Raw genomic sequence first — 27,959 nt, 5'->3', positions numbered from 1 at the left:
ATTGAAAATTATGTTCTTAACGAAAAAAAGATTTGTTATTAGTATGCATTTACAATGACGACCTTCGAATTCGTAAAAATAATATAATTTAAAGATGCAGATGTCGTTGGCAAATACCATCACGTCTTTTCTAATTGAAAGGTTAGTCATTCTATTGCGAATAACATACTGAAATGTGAATTTCAGCGATAAAGTTTATGATTTTGAAATCAGAGATCATTTCAAAAATTAGTTATGGGTTTATTTTGTATATACCTCATTCAAATATTGCATCATACGTCATTATCATTTCAGCCATTCACTACTCCACTGCTAAATACAGACCATGAACATCGATTATATAAATTGTCATATTTTGCTTTATAATGGACTTTTAACTTTACCATTATTACTCATAAAGCGTCATCATACAATATGTGCTATCTATAGTGGTATTCGTGTCTATAGGCGACAGTTACCATTTTAAATGTTAATTATTAATTACAAAATCTAAAATGTAATTAATGAATTTCGCTGCTAGGGTAGTAACATATTTCTAAATATATTTCAAATAAATTGGATGTATCATTACTAGCGGCTCACCCTGTCTTCATACGGTTAGATAGATAGACTTTTTTTTTAAATAAAGTTCATGTTACTCGCTGAAAATGTATCTTTACCAGAGGGAGACTGTATAAAAGTCGTTTGCTTATGCACCTCTGTACCATCCGTGTTTCTACCATGAAGCAGATGTGTTTGCATGGCTGTGTTTCGGTTTGAAGGGTGGTATATCTCACCCTTGAAACACGAACAGGACAGATGTATCCAAGCGAACGACTTTTGTACAAAGTCTTCCTCTGGTACATAGAATTATTAATCAGCTGTGTGGTCCCACCATAAAATAGGTCACCCCTTTCATTCCAGTCAGTATGGTAAGAGGCGACTCAGAAAAGCGAGAGTAGGGCAACAGCGTCCCTTTAAAACATCTCTAAAGCCTATCTACGGTTGCCAATCAGCCTGCCAAGCATGGCAACTACTGGCAAAACCCCCTAAAGGGGAGGCTATGGTTAATAGTGGACAGTTAAGGACTGATATGATGATAATGATGATGATGATGCGTCATATGTTTTCCATTTATAGTAGTATTTAAGTTATTGACAGGCATTAAATAATTAACTTCATACTTTAATATTCGTGTGAGTCATAAACTCTCCACACATGTACGAGTGAATTATGGATATGAGTACAATGATATGATAATATGTACATGGTTATTATCTTTCTAGAAGATGCCATCTGTATTTTTCAAGTTATAGGTGTTCAATATTAAAATATAATCAGTTTACTAAATTGTTCATTAACGTTAACAATTTGATAAAAAATTAATAAATTAAATATAATCATAAGTGCCACGCAATTACACTAATCATCTGGTCCTCAGGCATCTGGGAGTACAACCCAAGATTTTCCACTTTTCCGTTTGATTTTTGGAACACGTTCTTTCATACAAACCTTTTCCTGATAATTACAAACACAAATAATAAGAATTAGCCAAATAGGTGCAGCCGTTTTGAAGTGATGCGCTTACATACACTTGATAATTGATTTTTATTTAGAAATATCATTAATGTCAAATCGATAAAAGAATGTATGACATGGAATTATAAACTCAAAAGTGTTACAAATAGAAAATAGATTCAAGTGGCATAGAATCTCTCTTTGAAATATTATATGAGCGAAACCTTTGTTCAACAGTGGACGATGGATGAGTTTTATTAATGACGATGATTAAATACAAAAGTTGGAACTATGGATGGATGTGTTTATTCCTTGCGTTGTGTGTGATTACTCTTTCACCCAAACACTACTGCATCGATTTGAATACAACAGATAAATAGATTTATAGGTGCATGAATTTGTTTAAAGCTGGTTCTTAGTAAGACAATAAAAAATTGGCGTGTAATTTAACAAAGCACTTCCGTGGACAATAAAAAATACACATAAACTTAGATCACTAACGAGATTAACTTGGCATGATACTAACAACTTTTTCGATCGAAAAAATATTTGAAAAAAACAAGCAAATGGTAAATATATAGGCTTAAAGATAATTATTTGTATTTCTACTTGTATATTTGTCAAGCTCGAGTAACAAAAGTCCTAATTGTTCATACTGGTCCAACTTCGGTTCTCCTTTTTGAATGGATGGACCAGTTGCAATTAAGTTTTTTCTTCAAAGACGATTCCGAGCAACGTTTCATAATAATCAAAAAGCTATTTCGAAATAAGCTAGATAAGAATAGCAACTTACATAAAAAGAAGAGAAAGAAAAGAGGATAAGAGGTTAATTTGTTTTTTTCTTTCTAACTGATTGATTCAAGCAAAAAAGAACTATTATTTTAAAAGTACATTTAAGTACATATATAGTGTGTATGTAAAACGTTTGTTGCACCTAAATTATATACTTGGTTGAACGTTCGTTATTATTCATCTGTGGGCCATTGATAATTCGTCTATTGTGTATTAAAGTAATTAATAGCTGCGCTTCAGAGACAAACAATAGGCACTAAACTCAAAAAGTAAAACGGTTAAGTTAAAGGACGACCATAAATTTGCAGAAAAAAAAACTTTGATCACTAGGGTATGATGTAATATAAATGTTTCTATTATTCTATTCATCTGTTGTACATTTTAATACTTTGTACCACTATATAGAGCTAATTTTTGACATTAAAATTCTATAAAAAGATGTAGATGAAAATGTTTGTACTTCTGAGGTATAAAAGTATCGTGTTACGTATAAGTATAGTTTTTCAAGTATAGTTTTTCTTTCTTAATTACGATTAAGTTGTATATAATTGAATAGACACTATATATTATTTTATTGGACTTCAATTTTAATATACATTGTGCAGAAGTAAATAAATTGTAACAATGTCGAACAGGAATTCGCTTGATTTTTCCTTGTTCACAGTATACGGGATAAAATTACCTTATATATTATATGTATTCGAGACTTCTTTTTATAAACCTTATTGTATTTACGTATTAAATTGATATATATATAATTTCGTAATAAATATTCGAACAATCAATCTAATTTTAATTATTATATTATTATTTGTGGTCATAAAACAATACAATATTAAGTAATCTATGACAAAACAATCTATGATAAGGTCGTTGTAAGCAATTTTTGCGAATAATTTCCCCCACAAAGTGCGGTGAGAGTAATCGATTTCCCCGCAAAGAATGTGTATCCCGCATCGAGATAGATATTTGTGCAACTTTCCATTCAGTTTTCATATATAGTCACTAATATTATGCTGTAATCTTTAAAGATGACTAGTCAAATTATTCACAAAAGTATGTAATATACTGTAAATTAATTATTTTGGCTAATTTATATCATAACTATTATTATATTAACCTGTAGATTTCATTAAACAATAAAAGATATTCTCCTTGTTAATTTAGATTTTATTACTAACAATAATACAAGGTCATATACAAAACATATATCTACTACATAAGAAAACAGACTAGGAACACTTATTCATCTAAGTAGCTGCCAACATCATGATATTACATTAACATCGCTTAAATTACAAAAATTAATTTTATACCGTTTTTGGTATCCTGATAATTTTTAATTACATAACAGAGCCACTCTGAAGGACTTATTTTATCTTTGCTTAATTTTAAATATAATTCTCATTATTAAAACATTTATAATAATACCTATTCGTTCCTACTTATATAAATGCCTCTTTATTTACTTAACCATCCTCAAACGCCTACATGAACACTGAATATATTGGAAGGACCTCAGGGTCGATATCACATACAACATGTGTATCTATATACCCTTCATATAATATGTTTAATAAATATTAAATCTTAACAGAAAAAGGATCATTATTATTATGGCATTTAATATTTCAAGAGTTATATTAAATTATAAAATTACCAACTAATCGTTAGTACATCTCAGCTCACTCTAGGACTTTACAAATAATTTCAGAATTTCTATAGATCATATAGTAAATATATTCAAAACTTCAAATTTAGAACTATTATTCGAATCGATGTTCATTAATCAGCACTTGATAAACGATACTGTGAACAACTTTAAGCAATATAGTCAAGATTCATTGTAAGAAAGGTTGGAGAACTAAATCTCCGTGAACAGTATTGAGAGACGTTCTTTTTAATGTGTGATCATTAAAACTTGAAATTATTTTTTTTAATATTATCAGATAAATAAAAACATCTCACTTAAACTGTGAAAGATTTTTTTATCGTGGAACAAAATCCTTTTTCTAGTACGAAGAAAGCGAACGCGAAGGACTAAACCGAAGGTTGATGAAGTTAGTGTTCTTGCAATACATATTTAAAGTTTCACCAAATGCCGAGAATAAAAAGATTCAACCTCTTAATAATTTACACAAATGTAAATTGTTTACTTAAACTCATTTCAAGGGCTATTTGAAACCGTCGAAATAAATTTATTGCGAATACTTCCGAATATATATAAAATTACAACAGACGTTAATACGATTATATCACTACAATACTGATGACATTAAAGCACTTATTCCATATACATTTTCTCAATATACAGGGGCATAAGCTATCTTAAAAGATTCTATCGCTGTTGCGATAGAATCTTGGGTACAGGCATTACCCCTCGCGAATGTCATGGCACAGCCGAGCCTTGTGAAACATTGTTTTTGTTGTTGATGGTTGCAGCAAGACAGTATCGCTCCATTGCAAGTAGAAGATGTTCTCGGCAAATTAGTATCCGTTTTAGAATTTATAGATGCTTGTGTTTGTAGATCGTTCTGAAACAAATTTAAAGTCTACGTTAAACTTGGAAATAAGATATTTAAAATAATTTATTACATTTTATGTTTTATTATGCGAAATAAAAAAGTATAATTTATAAAGACTTTTTATAATATTTGGTTTGTTACTATAGTCAATTTAAGTTATGAAATACTTTTCAATTCCAAAAAAAAAAAACAATTAAATCTGTATACGATACTAATAGCTAAGATAATAACAAGACATAAATTGACCTTGTTCATATCAATTAAATGGTTAAAATGCAAATTCATTGTCCTTACTTCTTTTGGTCACTTTCCGTTAAGTGTGTAGTACACGGTTTCTTATATTAGTTCCACTGTTAAAACTAATATATTGATTACTTACATTTGCTTGGCTACTTCCATGATCAACATCAGGTGGCGGTCGTTGCATAGGTCGTTTCGGTTTTATCGGTTCGAAAGATATCGGCCGGGATCCATCACCGTTGTCGTCATATTCACTGTCCGTATTAGAATCTACTATACCCCAATTCTGTCGTTCGTCTTCTATTTCTGGTTTTATTCTTTTGTCAACATCGGGGGTTACCTGCGTTGGAGTTTTTTCAGTGGTACCTTTTGCTTGACAGATACATTGTTGAGGTACTGGGTAAGGTACTGGATAAGGTACATAGATTGGTTGCGGTGGTGGTGGAGGTCGTTTCACGTAAATGGATATTTCATCTAGAAGTCTCAATATTTGAGGTAGAAGATCTTGCTGTTGATTTGGCCGCTCATATTCCCTTCTGTCTGGATAATAAGGAATAGGTGGCGGTGGGTAATCATATCCATAACTGCTTTGCCATCTTCTTCGGCGATGACGCATTTTATTTGCAGCTTCATCTCTTGCTTTTCCGATGTGATCCAACTCATCTGACGTTACTTCTGTATCGACTCGATCGTTGTATTGCCGGCTATTTGCCGCAGCCGTGCAAAGTAAGATGCCAAATAATATTGTCACAGTATTCATCTGTAATAAGGAAAACAAATAGTCAATGACACAGGTTGTGATTGAATCGATAGAACAGCGGAAATAAATAATAAGTATTATGTACGGTTTCATTGTAGGTGTACACAGTTCACGTTTTTATAAAATTTTGTAGGTATGTTTACTTATTTTTTTTCAATACCGTAATGAAATTTAAAGATTCTATTGGTTATTGTGGGAAATACGCACGTAACCAAACCACCTATATGACATTGGAAAACTAGATATTGAATAGAATTTTAATTATGTTTATAGCCATTTGACATTTATAACAAGTTACCTACGTACATAGTTTTACAAGTCTATAATTTACATACACATGGATATGGTAAAAAAATATAAAATACAAGCGGACACTTTAAACATCACTAAAATTTTTTTGACCACTTAATGTATATTTTAAAAATCTAGACACCTAATTACTTATATAATTAGTGAATACCAATCAAATCGTTAAGGATGTATCGGTAATCAGTTTGTTACATTAAATGTAACATTCTCTTTTGATGCCACATCAGTAAGAAAGAATTTAATTTAATGAAAAATAACTCTAGAGTAAAATAAGGAATATCATTCTTCAATATAATTTCACTAGTCACGACATCTTCACTTTTTTTTTACACGAAAACATCCATACATAATAATGTATTTTCCTCTTTTAAAACACATTCCCGTTTCGTAACACAAATCCCAAGTACCAGAAATACAACGGTACCCACCTTGAGGTGTTCTATTTTCAAACAACCGCTTGGTACTAATTCAAAAATAACGGACGATTGATTCGTCACTTGAAAATTCCACTACTAAACAATAGTTATGTTGTGTTCTAGCTGTGGTGTTATCATTATCACTAGAATATCACGATATTCGTTCGTACGGCACGGCTAACCGTCTCGACGTTGTGTAGTAGACTGAATACGCTAAATACGATTCCCAATACGAGTTATTGGGCACGCGACCGTGGCAGTGAATATGCATCGCCGCAGACGCACCTATATTATATACCAGATAATTTACGTAGGTATAGCACAGCGCATCATTGGCTTTGGCCACTGTAACTACCGAATTGTGAGTGTCAATTATTATAATCGGCGTTTTATTATTATTTCAGCGACAAGTTCAGATGATTCAACTAAAATATTGCAAAAAATATTTTCACAGTTTTTTTTCTATTTATTTATATTTTATATTCAATAAGAATATAAAATATTATAGATACTTAAACTAGAGAATCAAAAGCAATTCTTTTTTTTACTTCCCTCAATTAAACTTCTACCCCAAGGGTTGATTAGTAGAAAACACCATCCGATATTAGGTCCATCAAATGTACACACAGTTACACTGTGTATTTTTAAATAAATAAATAATACATTTATGCATCTCATATAAATGGTAACAATTTTGTCGACTAGTAAGTTCAAAATTATTATACTATTTATTAATCCCACAGATGATCAGATTCAAAATTCCATTACAAATTAAAAAAAAAAGAACCTTTATAATGTTCAAGTAGATTTAAAAATAGAGTGAATCATTTAAAATAAATTAAATGATATATTTTTTAAACTAATCTAAAATAGTATAAAGCCATCTCCAAAGTAAAACTCTCTTAATCAGAAAAGTCAATCATTAAAGTCAGTACACAAAAAAAAACTATTCAAATTGAGAGCTACTTCCATTTTTAAAATTATTTTGTTTTATTTATTAGAGATACTCATATTTTCCAGAATATAAATCTATTTGTACTAAGATTGTAAATATTGATGACAGTCAATGATGCGGGTGTTTTATTCTAATATCAAAATGAGTCACATATCAAAACGCTCATTTGTGTCGTAGAATTACGTAGGTTGTGATATCACACACATACGTGTATATTATCTTATACGTTTATAATATATTATCTTATAAATACGTAGGATAACATAATATAAACATATTAAAAAACATACTTGAAAGATTGTAATCTCAAAAGAACATGCACACGATTATAACACGATTAGCACACGATCGCTATCTGGTGGTAAGTCTACTGCAAGTTAGTTGTTTGTTAGTTTTCCACCAGTGAGAATGAAAAAGACGAGTTAGCCCATCATGATGAATACACCTGAAACTTAGCACGATGGTTTCCAGGGGGGACCACGAGGAGATCCACCTGATGAGGTACATTGTTAACAACAGGGCTGATAGTCCGCATTACCAATAATCCCTTCCCCTTCCCCCTCCCTAATTGTACACTCATTCTTCACCTTCACAGTGTATTATGTATATCCTCTCCCGCTACTGTAACTGTAAACTAAAGGGAGGAAAGATTGTTAGAAATGGGGTCTAGCAGCCTCATTTCAATAGCATTATCAGTTCAGCCTTCACACCCCAGGAAACCATCGTGATTAATTTCTTGTAAATTCGTCAATGCAAACTGACCTAATTTCATCTTTACCTCATTAGCGGGGTGTCAATATTTACTAGATATTTCTTTTATTCTTCTGTAGATATTTCTTTTATATTATGACTAAATAACAATGACAGTCGTAACTTTAAATGTCAAATGAACTAATACCTTTTACTGGGGGGAAAGGAATTGTTAGTAATGGAGTTTGACAGCCCCATTGCTAGCAATATGCCTTATTATGTAGACCTCCACGTGGTTCCCCCTGGAAACCATCGTGAACAATTCTTGTTGAATTCGTCACGATGGGCTAACTGACCTACTTCATCCTCACCTATCATCCTTCACTGGTGTCCCGCCGGTGTACACCGATAGCGCGGGTGGGGTTACCATTCCATTATCATCCATTAAAAAAAACCTTTTTCTAGATATCAGGCATTTTAATTAAATTTTCTTAAATTATCAAGGCATAAAAAGAGATACTCAGTTTCACTCGTAACAAAAATAAAAAAATGGCTCCAATGTTAAAAACATTGGAGCCATTTTTTTTTATTTTCACAATTATTTACAAAAACATTTCAAACTAAATGCATAAATATTTATATTGAAATACGTTATTATTCATGTAATAAATACTTACTTAAAGTTTTGTTATTGTAAAATTTATAAAAATATGTCATGGTTGCATTAAGAGTATGATTACTAATGAAACATACATTCTTTCACTAAAATCTAGGTGCGTTCGAAATTACTAACGCTTTAAAATGACTACTTATTTGAACAGGTGTATCTGTTTTGAATATGAATCGAATTTCCGAATACGTAAATCGACATACCTAGAAGACAATTTTGTTTAAAGTCCAGTACGCGATGACACACAGCTAATAAAGTCCTTGTTTGGACATGTCAAGGTAACTCAAGAATTACTCAGTGTGTATTTAGAATTTTGGATAACGCTAATCTTGACGCTGATAAAATTCGTGTCAGAGCACGGAAAAAATAAGAGCATAATACGTACACAACGTCTTTGCAACAAATCAAGAATTTTATGAACTTTTTACAAAGTCTGCCTTTACATATTCATATATAATTCTCGTCTCGCTTCCCTTGAGCTATTAAAGTTCAACGAATCGTCTTTATATTTATTGATATCAAACGTTTTGTAATATTGGTAAAATTACTAAAGAATATATAATCTACTACAATTCTATTGCTAGCAACACCTTGTTAGGTCGACCTCCACTTGGTTCCTCCTGGAAACCATCATGCTGAATTCCAGATATATTCATCACGATGGGCTAACTAACTGCATTTTCATTCTCACTTATCATCTCTCACTGGTGCCTCGCCAGCGTATACCGTTAGCGCAGGCGGGGCAACCATTCCATAATTATCCATTACAAAAAAACATTCCTAAAGCCAGATAAACAGTACAGACAGGTAATAAGGTCCAAACAAGAAAATCTACCAAAAATAATATATCATAACTAAACTTATACAATATCTTATATACAATACGAAAATTGTAAAAACAGAACTAAATTACTGTACGTTGATGACTAATAGGGCAGTTAATTGGGTATTATTAATATAAATTGCATAAATTATCAACTGAATAAATTATACCAATAGACGACAGTAACTACAATCAGTTTTAAATATACTTTAATAAAATATAACTACTGGAAGGTTCAATAAGGTGACTACATTCACTCCTTGGCATAGTTGCATAAATTCTCATCTACTCATATATTAGATACTGAATAATTTACATCATTAGATGCTTCAAATCACATAACGTTGACATCACTATGTCAAATGCCTTTTAATAAATACTTTTAATTTCAGAAGTATTTGATTTTTAAATGCGTGCTTTAAAATGCCATCGAATACTTCAGCGGTCATCAGTTCAAATCTATGAATTAAAAGGTAACAGTCATAAGTAAGCTAGCAGTTCAGGATAGGATGACAGAACGTCATCTGTTACGTCCATGCTACTGCTCATGTCTATAAGCGACCGTTACCACTTTCCATCAGGTGGGCTGTCAGCTTGTTTGCCATTCTAAGTTATATAAAAAATAAAAATAGTCAGTAGTAGTAGAGTAGCAACTCATTAGGAGCATTACAAACATCAAGAAACTATGATGTCCATGTACAGGGAATCAGCGCAGATGGTTCAGGACCGTTCTTTATGGCAGTATGGGGAAGGCCTATGTTCAGCAGTGGGCAGATATGATATAGTGGCTAATATGTTGATGATATTGCTGTTCATGGCAATAAGCCACGATTGCTAATTTCCATCAGGTGGGCCATATTTTACCTATTATAAGTTCCGTAAAAAAAACACGTTGTTGAAACTTGCAGTAACTATCATCTTCAAGAGAATTGAGGGCTTTGATATCGGCATTTCTAGCACAATTAAGTTGTACAATATATTTTCGTAATTGAAATACACGTCAAAAAATATTTAGATGCTCAATATGTTGAAGCTGTTATTCACGTGAAGGCAAATTAATCATAAGTCTACCCACATTATTATTACTTCTATTTGGACTCAAACTTGTTTAAGACAAGGTTGTGCATCGGCTTGTACACTGAATAATTGTGACTATCCATGGTTATCTTCTGTTATCCCCCATTTACCGTCATCATAAATTCATTATGAAATTCTGTTACGGAATAGTCGAACGGTACAATATGTTTTCAGAGCAAATACCTTCAGTAAACTCAGGTTGTGAAACAAACTTCTTACCAAAGTTTTATTAAGAGCCTACAAGGCCGTATTAAAGTTTTCCTAAACTAAAGAGAGCCCATCGCACATGTCCTTAGAGTACGCTAACCGTTTTCTTTCACTTGTTTGTCATTATTGTAGTATAAAAAAATCTCCATACGTAAACTGCAATTGTACAGAAAATAAAATGATTTTCCGTGTGCAAAGTACATTGTATAAATTAGTTATTGATAATAATTTCCATTAGTCATATAATGTGTTATTTATTCACTATTTCTGATCATTGTTCATTATTCGTGATATAATTATACAATATTATTTACAAAAGGATATTTATTTATTTAATCCACTGGGTGAATTTTATAGTTTCCTAATGCCCTCACTTAGGAAAGCATTAGTACAATAATATACACTTTATAACTATAATTAAAAGAAATTATATTAATCAGATTAAAATATCATATAACTACATAACATTAATAGAAATCACACTTATATTTTGAATATCTGAACATAAACACTCTGTGGTTCTTCGACAAAACTCCAGCAAGTTGGAGGCATTTATCGAAAATAAAATATTGCAATCGTCGCCTTCAGAATTTGATACCTATTAAATAAAATTCACAATGCTACTAGTTAACAATATAGGACATTGAAACCAATTTGTTACAGTCACAAAAAACAAATAACATCTAGAGTTACAATTAAAATGTCTTTTTGCGTGTATGTGAATTATGTACACTGACATTCATAAAAACATATTTCAAACGTGCTTCTTTATGAAATTAATTTAAAATAACAACATTAGGCAAGTAATTATTGAAGACAAAGAAAACAAAACAATAACTAAATAATAAGACATCATACATACAATCGTTCACGCACATACACATACATAAATTACACCAATATCATATTAATTTATTAAAACATATGTTCACGTCATCGTACATATAAAGCTGTGAATCGTGGACTTTATAACAAACAAATAGTAATTAGTGACTTCAGACTCTGTATAATGTTTGATAAATTTCCTGGTCTTTCTCGCTGTTTGTGTTTTCGATTCCAGCCAAACCGCAGACTGTCGCCCGCCACTGTAAAAGTATTTTCTTGTATTACAAATACAGTGCATTGTACTTCTTTGTGTTTTATTTTTAGTACTAGTCTTAATCGGAAGCAACTAACGGGTTGAAAATGTTCCTTAGATTTATCTGATAAATTTGCATTATCTGTAAATATGGTATCATTGTTTATTATCCAGATTTAAAACAATTTAGTTCAAAATGGGCAATTTTACAATACTAGTAGGTATGTATTATAAGCATCATACCTTTTGTTTCATATTAATTTATTTGTATTGCTGAAAGCTTAATGAGTAATTATGTATATATATATATATATATATATATATATATATATATATATATATATATATATATATATATATATATATATACAATTAATATTAAATACACGTTATCATAGCTGATCAAATTGTAACTTACATATAATGACAATCATTATTATCGAGGTTGATAAAGTGATGATGATGAGTTATTATACTTATCTCGTTTATAAAATAACGAGCACTAGGACTATTTGCACAAGCACTAGAATATTTTATATACATTTACCGGATTTAAGAAAAAAAATTTACAGTTTAAATAAATAACAATAAAACATAATACCAAATTAAACATAATATATAGTAAAAACTAACTTGGTACATTATCTATTCATTTTATTTTAAAATATATGTAGAAATGTATGAACCTTGTCATGATAGTTTACCCATTAAATTGAAGTTAAAGTGATCGTATATACGCGTTATGGGGCGTCGTAAGCACAACTCTGTCTTACGATACAATAAAGTTTATATTGTGTGACGACATAGAAACTAATAACCATAATAATAGACTTTATTAATTGCCCTCATACGATTAATTTACCTTTCTTGATATAAAGTCTTTTATTGTTCTTTGACTTTTGTCTCCAATGCATTTAATTAGTTAATTTTAATAATTCTATTGTCTAATATTTAACATATGTCTCACTTCTTGTAATTTTTCGATATTAGTGTAGTTTTAATTAACTTTGTATCCTATTATTTTTTAATCAACAATATGAAATCTAATCTGATATTTGTAATAAAATAAACAAAAACATAACGACAAATACTTAAACTTCAGTTGAACATTTAAAACATAAGTTTAAAATTTTCTCCTTTTTTTACTGCAAAAAGACCAGTTTTATTTAAAATAATTTTTTTAGACTAAAAGTCTAAAAAAAACTTGAAAACGTGCCTAGTTGTAATTCTTAATGGTGATATGTAACTACGTAAATCAAAACATTTCCAATCATACTTCAAGGTAAAACTTAATCTTCAGTAGAGCCTTAGTGGGATTAAAGAGGTTTACAACCAGCCGCTGTGAGCCTTTAGCAATTTTGGATGTTGTTATTTATTGGTTTCTTAGAATTGGAACTTACACAGCCTAAGTTTCACTATAATGGAATATGGCAGTGAAATTGTAGGGTACCGAAATATAATATCCTTCAGGAATAGCAACGTATGAGTGGTACGGTAGGTAGGTACCAGCTTACTTTACGATATCATACTGTTCATATCTATAAGCGATGGTTGACACTTCCATATTCTATAATAAAAAAATTAAAACAACCGAAACACAATAATTAATAAAAGCGCTATCGCAGATAAAATAATAGTTCTAGATTCTTCCACCTGAGCAATAATACGTACAAATTAATAAAAAAGGATAAGTACCGAAATTATCTATGCAGGTTCAAAATGAAGTCATTAGCTACTTAAGCTAAAACTTTTTGTCCAAACAAACTTTGGCTGAATAACATTAAAAAATTGCCGTTTTATCTTATATAACACGGCACATCTGGTGTCCAATTTTTATGGGAGATAGAGAGAACTATTGAATATTTTTAGAGCTATGTTTCTAAAAAGAATATTTTGGAAAAAAACAGTTGCACAGTTACAAAGCTGTTTTAAAATCACTCTATAACGTCCTGTCTCCTCGTTTCAAGAAGTAGATTAAAAAGTAGTTTACATACGTGTCAGCAATTTATAACAGTTGCAATAAAGTTTTTATTCAAATCAGATTTAACAAAGTTCCATTCTCACGAGATGCATCCGTGTACATTGGGAAACTTTCCTAATTTCACTTTGAAACTAACGTCAACAACAAAGTAGCTTAACACATTTAACTATAATTTTGTATCTTATACAAACGTAATGAGTCATTATAATGTAAAGTTTAATTTATATTACAATAGTTTCTACCTAAGTCTACGTATCGCATAATTAGTAAAAATATACTAATTTGCCGGGATAAAAAGTAAATGTCCTTTTCATCACAAATTCTATGCGTAAAACCATATCAAGTATTTTATCTTATATCACTTGTACTTGTATCTTTATCTTTATCACTCCTCTAAGATTAAAAAAAAGTACATAATATCTATTTGAATTAAAGCAACGAACACCAACGTTTATTGACTGTTCAATGAACAAGCTCTTTCATTTATAGGAAAGGATTTCGTATGTAAACTGCTTTATAGTAGAAATAAACACTTTATCTCACAAACAGTGAAATTTGTGTGCAAATTATTACCCTACAAGGATTATTCTGACTGTAAAATACAAAATGTTACAATGTAAAATGAAAATTGTAACGTTTGATTGCGTATGTTAAAACAATTTAATACATATCTGATGCAAAAACAAATTTTGCATACAGTTGCCTTTAAATAAAACTGCATTTTTAGGAGTTGGTGGTGATATAGATGGATACAATATACGCGTTTTTATGAACAAAAGCTTGTTTTTTAATAACTCTTTTTGCAATTGTTAAATTTATCCTGAGTTGACCCTATATTTATTTTGATTAATTTGAAATAGTGATTAAAATGAATATGCTTATTTTGTAATCAACGACATTTTGTAATTTTTAAACGTTAGCTTAATTAAAGATATATGGACGCTTAATCTTTACATATAATTAAAATAAAACAATATTGATAGGTAAGGGAACGTATTTGCTTTTTATGATCGTATCAATAACAACCTTTTTGTGATGACAATTAGGTTGGAAATTGCGTTTATGTTTACATACAAGTAACAAAAGCCGAAGATAAAAGCAAACGCTTTCAATTAAATTGTAAAGGTCAATAAGCATCAGAAATATTTTTTCCGCGCTAATGTAACATACAGAAATTGTTATTTAAAATTTATTATTATACATACTGACATAACCGTCCACAGAAACAGTTGTATGTATTTTTAGATATTCTTAATCATCCGGCCACAGAAATGAGACATGACATGACCGATTAGTCACATTTAGTAATATAATCTTTGGCTTATATTAATGTCAAAGTTTGTAATAATGTTTATTTCTCAATAACCTTCTGGCCAGAGGGCCTACCATGAAATATTTTTCAATTTTTCGGAGCCAAAAGAAGTAAAAATTTGATTTTTATATTACATAACACATACCGTTTAAAAATGTTAAAATATCGTTCTTATGCACTTTTATGGTAGAATTTATGACGATTGAAATATAAAGCTCCATGTAAATGGAAATGATTTTTGTTCTTACCATTTTGGTAAGAACAAAAATATACACACATTTTTATTCATGAATTTACATTATAATTATTATCTATTAATGCATAGTACGTGTTATTTGTCGTCTTAATTAATACAGCCAAAGTTTTGGAAAACAAATATTCACTCCAAAAGTAATTCTTATTATAAACATAAATGTGAGTTTGTTTGACACTTATTGGCGCCTTTACCAATATGTTTAAGTAATACATTCAATCAATTCTTAAAAAAATAATAAGCAAATACTATGGATATATTTTCTCAAAGCGGTTAATCATTTGTAAAGGTAGACTATGTAGACTGAAACCAGACAACGCTTATATGGGATCATAACTCATCAATGTTACATGTATTTAATGGTTTTTAAGGGACGGCAACGCAGGGTACTATAGGTATATACATACATCACAATGTATTCTGTGATATCTACGCTGCTGCTATTTATTGACAATGTTTGACATTTTCCATCAAGAGGGTTTGTTAGTTATTCTAAGTAAAATAAAAAAAGATTATAAAAAAGTAAACAAATTTTAAAAAAATTGTCTTAATAAAATGAGATGAAACAAAAACCAAAAAACTTCTGCCTAAAAAGCAATAAATAAACTGATTGCATATTAATAAACCTATGACCTATTAATTTAAATAAAATACTATTATTACCTACTGATTGGTTTGAAGTCGACGTCATTAGCCAAATAGGTATTTGATTCAGCTACTACGAAACTATTACATAACATAAAAAAGTCAGCCCACAATTGACGTACACGCATAAAAAATATACAGTCGTACATAGTACCAATTTCTTTTTTAAAATCGGGTAAAAGGGAGAAAATTCTTTTGGAGAAAATTTTTGCTCGATTTTACAATTCGCCTGAATTTTTTTGTGCCCTTATATTACGTTATATTTTTATCGATCCTAAACACATTTTGATGCTGAACTTTATAAAGCGACACGGTTAGGCTACTAATACGCCAAAAATGAAGACACTGAGTATATTTCGCTTTTTAGAAGGTCAAATCAATATTATACCGTATGAATGTAGTAATATATAAGCAAATAATATTTACCTCTTACATTCCTTCACGTTATCCAACGATTGATTAAATACTCGTGTAAATAATATGAAGGTCAGAGCTTTTAATAACTATGAATATGATATGACATAAATATATAGTACCATCGTACCATATATACAGTATGCTGTGTGGTCCCGGCATAGTAGTCTATTACCACTCCTTCCTTTCCCGTAGGTATTGTTAGAGGCAGCTAATGGAAGTTAAAGAACATTTCAGATTTAGTGAACATCGCCAAAACTTGATATTATTCATTACTTTCTTCAAGAAAAGATTGAAATCTCACATTTTAACTAATAATATATAATAATACTTTGCACTTATACATATATATTTATTTACTTATTTATTTACAATTTGTGTATGTTTGTTTTATTTATATTATTTTTACCTGTACCTTTCCTGCACTAGATTATCAGCCAATTAATTTTTTTCTCTCCAACTACACTGAGTTGGCTGGAAGAGATCTCTTTTAGAGATAAGCCCTTCCTTGCTAACAAGTTGTGTTTGCATGGCTGTGTTTCGGTTTGAAGGGTGGGATATAACGTGAATTTACTGGATACAGAGGAATAACACCTGAGTCCTCAGAATGGCAACGCATGGGGGTATCATGGGCGAAACAGTATAATCTGTTATGTCCATGGTACTGCTCATGTCTATAGGCAACGGTTACCACTTTCTATCAGGTGGGCCGTCAGCTTGTTTGCCATTTTAAGTTGTATGAAAAAAAATCTATTGTTCAAGTGCAATAAAGAATATATATTTTAAAAGAGACTCTATTACCCATCCCTTAACTAATAAGATGACTAACATCTCTAACGATGCCCACGAGAAAGGAAAGATGGTCCATTCTTAAAACATCATCAAAGCCTATCTGCAGTTGCCAACCCGCCCTCCAAACGCGGCCTGTATTCAGAAATGGACAGTTGACAGGTGATATGATCATGAAATAGATACCAACTGTTTCCCATTAAATAGACAAATTATTAAAGTTGTTATGTAAATAATATGAGCTGTTGTTCTTCAAAGAAAAACAATAACTTTAATCCCTTTCGATTGAACAAAGACTTATCAACATATTTATATGTACCGTTACATTTTATCCTCGACTTCATCTGCTTGATCGAGATATGTTTATAACAGGGATAAAAATATAGCCTTATCCTTTTCCATCCTATATAGTATATGTATAGCAAATTTCATGGTGATTGGTTAAGTTATTAAAGCATTATGAGATAACAAATAAACAAATTCACTTTCACATTATTTCAATGTTATTAAAGACTTGCGACGTAATCGAGTAACATATAATAGAACCCCAAAAAATACAGACAAATTAAAAACTTCAATTTGTCTGTATTTATATATTGTTATAATATTGCTGATATAAAATTAAAATACTCGTATGTGTACATACACTTATATATTTTATCCCAGTCGGTTAGGCGGAGGGCTAACATTAAATTTAAATATCTTGTAATTGCATCTAATATGCCTAAATAATTAAATTCTCCTGCTAACTTTTGCCCCTCATTATAAGTACTTACAGTTCAAACGATGTCCCTGTAATTTCTTTTTGGAGAGCTCTCACGGTCTACTTCAGTGCGTCACCCAAACGGTTCACGCTAAAAGATTTTCAATGTAAGGAAAAACCTTTTAGACCGATATTGTTAACTCACCTTTACGATGTCCCATTTGTTCCACTTAACTGCAGTTGTTATTGTTTAACTGACTGTAAAATTCGAAATTTCATCAATGGAAATAAAGTATTCGGTTGAAAAATTAATCTCGTAACAGCTCGTCTTCACCACTAACGGTACCAACTCGCATCTCCGAGTTATTTATGACCCCAGGTAGTTTGTAACGACCACGACACAAAAAAGACGTCATTCTTTGGTTATTTTAATGCCACAATCCTGAAATAAATAAAGTATGACAATTTTTCGACTCGTTGTCGATATTTTATAATTATATGATAAGTAATATCTATCAATATTTATATGTTGTAGTTACAATATCTATACATATATTGGCCCAATAACAGATATACCATATATCGGTTACCCAGTATATCATATCGAAAATTGGGACCCGTTCGTAATGAATATATATTTGACTGGTATGAGCGGTATCGTCGGTAGGTATCGGTAGGTGGTTTTTTTTAATTAAAATGAAAATAAATTTCAGTCTTAACACTACATCTGTATATAATATAAATTACGTATAGCCAGCTAACATTTCATTAATTGGGTATACCAATCATTAATCCATGAACAACAGGGTACTACTAAAGTAATAATGGAGATAAGATTGAAGGGTCGAACGCGTTCGGACCCATTATTATATTATTAGTCATAAATATTCGACCTCCAAGATCGTTATGAACAAATTTATATACGCTAATTCGAGCGTAAGTTGCAGAAATTTCGCCTAAGTTAATTGTCACTGAACTTGCAGAAAATTATGTGACTTGTCCGATATACCGATAAACATTACCGTCTACCTCCAATATACAACCTAAACAAACATGAGTCCCATATTGGTATGAATAAATGAAATTATTTTACAGCAATAATAATTTGTTGAATAAAATTAATTTTTTAATTTAAAGTAATTATTTTTACCTGCATTACTACCACGCATGTTCATTTTATAGTAGGAACCCCGTATTATAATAATAACACCAACAAATGAAAGGTGTAAATTATTGTCATCATTTAGTACGAATCCTTAATTTACGTAGATAAATTGTATGGAAATAATTAAAGTTACGCTGCGCAAAAAATAGCAATTTCAGTTATGACAAAATTAGATAGAAAGTAAACTCTATTAATTATGAATTCGTAATATCGATTCATAAAGTAACAAAGATATCACGTAACTAAAAAAAAAAAAAATAAGAGAACGCTTTTTGAAGTTATATATCATATATAATATTTTAATGCAGCAGCACTCTTTTTTTAAATTTTATATTAGAAAAATATGATTAATTAATTGTACTTAATAAACACAGTAAAACGCGGCGTGGATTACATTGTCATGGAAACAAAAACAAGGGACATAATAATTAAAGCAAATTAACGTGTTTACCTGTGTCTTTAATCACGGACTTAAAGTAAATAACCCATTAGGCCGGCGTAAGCGTAATGTTTAAAATGGAACATTTTAGACAGGGATTTTGTTAATTTTGGCAATTTTTCTCACTGGTTAGCACGTCCATAATTGTAAATTTCTAATAGTTGAAAATTGTAGATATTTGCTGTTAATCTTCATACTTGATATGTTTTGAAGCGATTAAAAACCGAACGTTAACACTGCCTTTACGTTGCCATTTCAGAATTAAGCAACTATTATTAATCAGGTATATATTTCGTCACTTGGTAGCAAATAGTATTATTTGTTAAAGAAAAATAAAAAAGTACATTTCGCCCATTCAGTAATTCATTATAAAACAATCATGGTATGTAATTACGTCTTATTTCTATAGGGTTATTAACATTAAATATTGTTTTTTTTTTTCTTATATTTCAATTGTTTTTATTATTATTTTAATTAGCTGAAACTGCTTGATGAGCTAGATGAATTGAATATCTATATGAATAAAATAATTTTTATTTTTTAATGAAGTACCTATTCGTCCATCATACAAAATATCATTATAATATTCAGTTTCTCTAACAATACGAGTACCTGCTTCATCTCATATTGATAGTTCAACCTCTCTGATATATTATGACTTGACCCGCCCTTATTTTGTTAAGGTAGACCTTTATTAAAAGTATGAAAGAGGTGCTGAATTATTTGCTGGCCCTCCACAATAAAATTTACTAGGTACGACCATATGTGTTATTATTATAGTGTATAAAGTAGATAATTGATATACACACATGAAAGATAAGCAATGATACAAGGAAGATGCTTCAACCTTTAAAACAAGCAGCAGTATTTCCGAACCGATACGACAACATAACCTTCAAGAAAAGAGCATATTCCTTTTTAAAAGGCCGGCAGCACACCTGCAATGCCGTAGGTGTTGTGGGTGACCATGGGCGGCGGTAGTCACTTACCATCAGGTGAGCCGCTTGCTCGTTTGCCCCCTGTGTTGTAAAAAAAAAAAACAAGAGTATGGAATAAAATATGTTTAACTGAGAATATAATGAACAATGAAGTATTGAAAAGTGTTCATAAAATATAATCATTAATAAAAGCAACAGAGTATATTGAAAGTAAAACAAATGACAACCTTACTATCATCTTGGAAATAAAGATAGAAAAGATTATGAAGAAACAGTTACACGAGTTGAATAAAATGAAAATATTACTTGAAATTAAAAAAAAAGCTACTTAAAAATTTGTTAACTTGTACTCTGTGATTCAGAGACCACCTAGTCAAAGAGTGGTAAAAAAGATACAACTTGGCCGGATATATAGAATAGCATAATAAGTTATCTTTATTAATTTTGTGGTCAAAATTCAAGGTACAATATACAAATAAACAGTATACAATCAATAAGAAAAAAGTTTCCAAAACCCTCACAGAGACAAAAAAAATTTTACAATTATAAAGCAATAAAAAAATTTTGCTACGTATTTAAGTATTATATGCCCGCTTGATCAATTAATGTTGATGAAAATTAAAAGAGCCATATTTGAAACCCTCATATTTCTTCTGTGACTATACTTATTATAGGGCAAATATCTAAGAACAAATTTTGTTACCTACAAATTGACGGAAATTCAATATTTAATAAATGTATTTATACAACACGATGTTACAGGTACTCTATGACGAGATCCAATGAAGCTCTTAATTAAAAACCGACGGTGCAGTAAGTCGGGTCGGGGACGCCGAAATTAACTCTGTTCGTTTATAAAATTATTGATTTCATCCTTAATGTAAATGAATTTATCAAAAACATAGCAGATCTTATTATTAACAAATTTCATTGCGTGAAATTTTTAACGAAAGCACATAGCAAACCTTAATTCCCTGAAGTAAATTAAGAGATCGAAATATCGTTTTACAAAATAATATTATAATTCTTATATTGATAGTAATATATACCGGTAATGGTATGTATATCAGAATCACTTATATTTGAGTTTAATTTAAAAAAAAATTATGTATTTCTATTAGATGTTTATGTTATGATTTAAGATAATTTAAGAACTGTATTATATTATATTTTTAACATCAACATTAAGTATATATATTTTTATTTAGGTTATAAGTCTATTTGACTTCTGCATGAAAATAATGTTAAAAAATATTTAGAGAAAACCTTTATACATGGTATTTTCGAAAAACTTTGATTGGAGAAATGTTTGCTATCAGTACACCAGTAAATACATCAGTATTAACATTAGTAATAAAATACTTTGATTCATAATCAATTAGTACTTACTAAATAAATCCTAACGTAGCTCAACTGATAATACCTGTGTACAAGAAAAATCTATACATGAGGTTGTGTGGGTAATGCTAGTGATTTTAATCTAACTTAGACTGATATGGATAACAATCAGCAGTCACGCATTCTTAACAATGAAATTATTCATGTCTCGCATTAAATCGATATTACAACTATCATTTTCCCAATCATTATGAGATCATTTATGATCTCATTGTTCGGGATTATCATTAACGTCATAGGTTGGACGAGAGATAAAGGAATAATAACTGAGAAATCGTGATGAAGGGGTCGCTTTAATGAAGCGGGTCAGATGTATGACTAATAAATTAGGTAATTCATTCGTTTGTGAGGACACACATCAATTTATCTTATTGACTAGTTTGAAATTCAATATTTTTATTCTACATATTCACATTATATAGTTATAATAATATAAATATATTATATTTATATTAATATTATATATTGTCAATTTTCTTATACAACTTATAATGGCAAATTAAGTGCTTTATATTATTCCCAAATTCGTGTATAATATAGTATATATCATATATGTGTAAGTATATTTGTTATTCATATATATTTATTCGTTTATATATGTAATTTTAGTATGTATGTATATCAATAATTAGTAGTACCGCATTCGAGTATTCTGACACTTCCCTACGGTTGACTGGGAGAGAATGCTTTTAGCATTAAGTCCGCCATGTACACATATTTGTACTAATGAATAAATAAATAAACTAGCCATACATTGTTTTGTTATGTCTCAATAAGATTAGGCAGCATTTTCGATGAAAGGTCCTAGACGGCTAGATTTTTTTAACATCTTCAATAATCATCGCCATATTTCAACAAATTTTTACAAAACCTTAACGACTATATCCCTTTACCTTCCTCAAAAATCACTCTGTCAATAAATGAAAACCGCATGAAAATCCATTCTGTAGTTCTTGAGGTCATCGAACATGCAGACGACAGACAGATGCGATGTGGTACTTTGTTTTATAATATGTAATAATACAATAGTCTAGGCGGATAAAACGGCGGTAAAGAATTAGTGAACCATAAAATTACGTAGTTCCAAAACCACTTTATCCGACAGCTATGTGTAGACACCTACCAGCCGCAATTTATTGGGTGGGGGCGGAGGTATGTCAATAGCACGGTCAAGGTGAATTCGGAATCCAGATAAAGGATATAATCACTTTATTTGCTTTAGTTATTGAACTTTGCAAAGCGTAATGCAAGTTTGTAAACCATCTTATATTTGTTTACTTCAATAAATGACTTGAAAATACAAATATATATTTTAAATGTTGAAATCGTTAATACTGAAACAGAACAGATATTAAATATATGATTTCTATGGAATTTTATTTGCTTGGTTCAGGGCTGCAGAAAAGTACGTTATCGATACCTCTTTTCTTCATTTATGTGTACACGTATAGAAAATAAAATAATATATAATCCTTAGACTCGCCCCAAATAAACCGATGATTTGCGGGTATTTGCACCAATTGCCAAAAATATAGTGCGGATCGGCGTGTTCGATCTCCCGCGCAAAATTACACTCAAGTTGTCCGCCGTCCGCACCAGAGGGCATGAGACTCCATACATTTTCGTAGTTATGTATTTACAGAGACCGATATATACAAATATAATTTGTGTGTGTTGTGGTAATGTGGGAGTATAGCGACGCAAAATATTAAAAAAAAAACTTATAGATAAACTATACAACAGTTATAGTAACAGTATTTTTATTTTATTAGACATATACCAGTCTCAGTTTAAACTGACAACACAATTGACATTTCACTCGTATTCGGCTTGGCTTTAGCGCCCCACCTGGCATGGCTTAGCGTGTGGCGGTGGTTATGGCTGGAGAGGGGGCCTAGCTTGACACGCTTTGCTGGCTGGTGACGACATCTCGTGGCGTGATCTGGCGTTACAATATGCAACATAAAATGGCAAACAAACTAATGGATCCACCTTATTAAAAGTAGTAATCGTCACTAATAGACAAACATGTGTAAGAATGTCACAATTGACACCCTTACACATGTTTGTAACAGCTGGACGATTTTCAAAACCGTAATTATAATGAAATAAAAATGATTACACAAAAATAGACTGTATATAATCAATTAGCACAAAGTAAATTATATGTTTTTGTCTTAACACCTGAAAATTGCGGAATATAGCAAATAATAGGAATAAATAAATACTATTATGATGTATAAACTCATTGTATACTAACAAATTGGAGTAGAGTCAAAATAGAGTGGAGTTTTGAGTTCTTCTTTGTAGAACAATAAAAAATCTAGTGAAAGAATGAGAGCGAAGCGCCCCTTAAAAATCTCTTACATAAAAACCTGACACCTTAATCCTCATATTTATATGTGCAGCACAGTATATTTTATGTTATGTATCTGTTGGCATAGATGATTAACATTTTCCATCAGATGATCCGTAAACAAGCTGGCGTGCTTGTTTACCATTGTTACAAATATTTTTTTACCATCATTTTATCAAAACGCCTAAAATTAAACCAACTTCATCTTACAATGATTATATAATATATACCTACCATAGTATACTACGAGTACTAACATTTTATGGAGTGCAGACGAATGAAATCATCACATAAAACAGATGTTGATTTTATCTGGAATACCCACATACTACTTTTAACTGCACAGTAATAAATTATCTAAATTAACGTCGATTTTCAAACGAATAGATATGATAAATTCGTTTATGTATTCTTGAAACATACATATCTAATAATAATAATATACATATTATAACAGCCGTTTAATATCCACTGCTGAACATAGGCTTCCGCCTATTGTAGTATTTTGCCAGTAGTCGCCACCCTTGGCAGGCGGATTAGCAACTGCAGTTAGATTTGGTCGACTTAAGTTACCTTAATCGCCCCTTATTCCCTTGGAAAAAAAAAGGTGGCTCATAAGCTCAAAGTGTTCCGAAAGCCGTTTTTCTTATCTGTGACGATGCCGCAAGCGCCTACAGCTCGCACTCAGCGGGCCGAGACACGCACTCAGATTGGAGTCGCTCATGACTAAAGATCACGAATTGATTTCGAAACTAGTAGAACTTATTCGATCTAATTGCATGTACTTTAAACCGGTAGTTATTACATAAAAAAAATACCAGTCATTTAAGATTCCATTCCAAAAAAAGAAAAATTTAAAATATAAACAACAAATAGTAAACCCCATCAATTGCAAAAAATGTCTAAATTATAACTATATAATGTGTTTAATAAAATATATCTTATCGTACATAGAGAAGAACCTCGTTTAGACATAATTTAAAAATAATTCTTTTACTGTTAATTTTTTTTTTAATATTATTATTTACTGTAATTGTATTATTGTTTGTATTTACTGTACTGTGTTGTTGGGATATTTAGAGGTATTTTGTTGGCAGTCACCCCTATGGTGAACACAACATTTTTATTGATTTTCCTTCAAACTGGGTGTATAGGAGAATAACCGTGTTCGTTGGTCCCATCGGTATAAAAAGAGTAATCAATCATTTGTAAATCAGTCAGACTGATTATTCAGGTAGTTTATCAGCGACCTTTGAACCAAGCTCTCATTTGCTACACGTTATACATATATTTTGGTAAATTTTTATTTGATTTAAATTTATTTTTTCTTTGTTGTCGGTATTTATAAAGGTTCAACCTTGATTTGTCGCTATTTCTTTTATGTATGATAATCTTAAATTATTTTTAAATAATTATTTTTCCTATATATTCTTGATTCTATTTAATTCGCCGACTGTACCACCACCTGCATATATCTCATCAGATTATACTGTGGGTTTTTTTAATAACTCTAAATCACCTATATTCACTGATTTACTGCAAGACATTTGAGATGGTCGTTCCATCTAGTGGAGATATGACCCCCAATACACTGCGTTATCCTATACGGGATGGCCACTCGAGAATCATTCTTCTTCATAAATTGTCAATTCATTTAAATATACGGCTGGCTCATTTTCATTTCAAAGTATATTTAACAAAGTTTACGATTTTATTGGAGATAGAATCTAAGAAAAGATTTATTAGGATTCAAACCAATTGTAAAGTTAATATATGTCATAAAAGTATGAGTCATACAAGATAAAAAACAACAGTTACTTTTATAAATTATCACAAAATGTATCATCATTTATATTTGTATAAAGCATATTGATTGTACATTAATGAAGCAAAGTCCATCCTTATTAGACCTTAACCGTGACATTACAGTTCGACATTTGTAATATTATGATTGGAACTAGTTTATGATGCAACTGGATCCTATGAATAATAATTTATTTCGATTTTGTTCTGCAAAAGAACAACGACAATTTGTACTAAACTTTTAATAGATCGCAACATTAGTAAAACCGTATCGATATAAAACATATACAGAATCAATTTAAAGTCTGTAGACACATTACACAAAATTGTGTTATTCGCCTATTTATATATATAGTTATAATCGAATTGAGATTTTCATACTTAAATCGCTTAGTTGAAAATAGAAATTTAAAAATATAATTAAACCTTTAGGAAAGTTATTTTTAATTTTAAGTTGATTAAAATTAACATAAAAGTAACGTTTAAAAGTAAAATATATAAAATCTCTTTCTTAAAAAAAATATAAACTGAAAAATGTATTAAAAACATTAAACTTAAAAATAACTCTCCTAAAGACTTAACTTGATCATCTTTAAAGAAATTTTGACTATATTTTATAGTGGAAACTTTAGTTATACAATCGTAACTTAAGGCCAATTATTCACAGACGGTGCCAAAGCAGTTTACAAGAACTATAGTTACTTCTCAAACTCTCGTGTAGGCATAATTCATAATCAATACGCATAAAGTCACAGTTTCTAGATCATCTACAATTTATTATGTTATAAAAAAATATTTTGATCTTGGTTCGAAAGCTAAATGAGGTACTTTAAATTCCATTATTAAATTGTCAAACAAATATTATGTTTCAATGAAATATATTATGAATTTAAAAACCCACAAAGTAAATTTTCTAAATCTTGTTTTATTGCCAATTAATGTAATGATAATTACATTTACTAATATTATATTGTCTAATATTATACTATCTGATATATTAAATCTTTATATTTACTAGAGAAAGGTTGTATGCAAGCTATTTGAATAGCTACCATTCTGATTCTGTGTTTACTGTATTTCTATTGCTGTGCTTACGTTCTACTTTTCAGTTTGAGGGGTGGAATATTGTAGTGCAATTATATGGAACGGAAGCATCTCAGGAATTACAACGCATGATGGATTACGTGCCATGGGAGTTATGCATCTTTTTAATTTAATTTTTATGCAATATGTGTCTACATTTTTTTGCAGATTGCATAATTTTGCCGAAAAGGTTAAATGGCACGTCAAAACTTTAGTATCAAGTTGGCAAGAATGCTGTCTTATTATTTAATAATTATGTCTAGTTTTTCTTTCCTATCAGCAACATCGAATTGCCTCAAACATTGTCCTTGAAAGCGTAATATTAAGATAATTTACGCTTAAGTCAAATGACTTGCATTATATATTGCCTAAATGCATTTGTAATGCAAATACTGACAATATTTGTTTCGCAAATAAAGTAAAATAAAAATTGTTTAGGTGTGTTTCATAATTAAAAAATACATAAACAGTTGGGCCTAAAAGCTTTCAGTACCAATTAGGCCTTATACATACCTACCGATAGGCGAATCTAACGACAATCTCCGTAGGGCAGTGGAGGATACATTGCTTTGAATAAATGAGGTCTCAGATCAAATTCTTGGGCGAGTCAATTTAAGAAACTGACTTTCTTGAATTTCTCA

General features: G+C 30.4%; 2 protein-coding genes across 2 annotated transcripts in view; one reads left to right on the top strand and one right to left on the bottom strand.

Moving 5' to 3' along the window:
• Positions 1–27,959, top strand: part of LOC113515597 (uncharacterized) — a 198,233-nt gene that overhangs the window by 90,892 nt on the left and 79,382 nt on the right. The window lies entirely within an intron of this gene.
• Positions 3,439–6,811, bottom strand: LOC113515440 (uncharacterized). Its single transcript, XM_026899644.3, has 3 exons — positions 6,552–6,811; positions 5,194–5,814; positions 3,439–4,823 (listed from the first exon to the last, which is right to left on the bottom strand). Exons 2-3 carry the CDS (start codon positions 5,812–5,814, stop codon positions 4,593–4,595), a joined length of 852 nt encoding a protein of 283 aa, XP_026755445.1. The 5' UTR covers positions 6,552–6,811; the 3' UTR covers positions 3,439–4,592.

This window comes from Galleria mellonella, unplaced genomic scaffold (genome assembly GCF_026898425.1).
Source record: "Galleria mellonella isolate WM207_F2 unplaced genomic scaffold, CSIRO_AGI_GalMel_v1 utg173, whole genome shotgun sequence".
NCBI classification, from domain to species: domain Eukaryota; kingdom Metazoa; phylum Arthropoda; class Insecta; order Lepidoptera; family Pyralidae; genus Galleria; species Galleria mellonella.
This window is presented reverse-complemented; position numbering and strand designations above follow the sequence as displayed.

What these genes read in the sequence shown, in the direction of transcription:
- LOC113515440 (XM_026899644.3), bottom strand. Translation starts at nt 5,814, where the DNA reads ATGAATACTGTGACAATATTATTTGGCATCTTACTTTGCACGGCTGCG. An exon ending in ATGGAAGTAGCCAAGCAAAT is followed by an intron (nt 4,824 to 5,193) that starts GTAAGTAATCAA and finishes AATTTGTTTCAG; the next exon opens with AACGATCTACAAACACAAGC.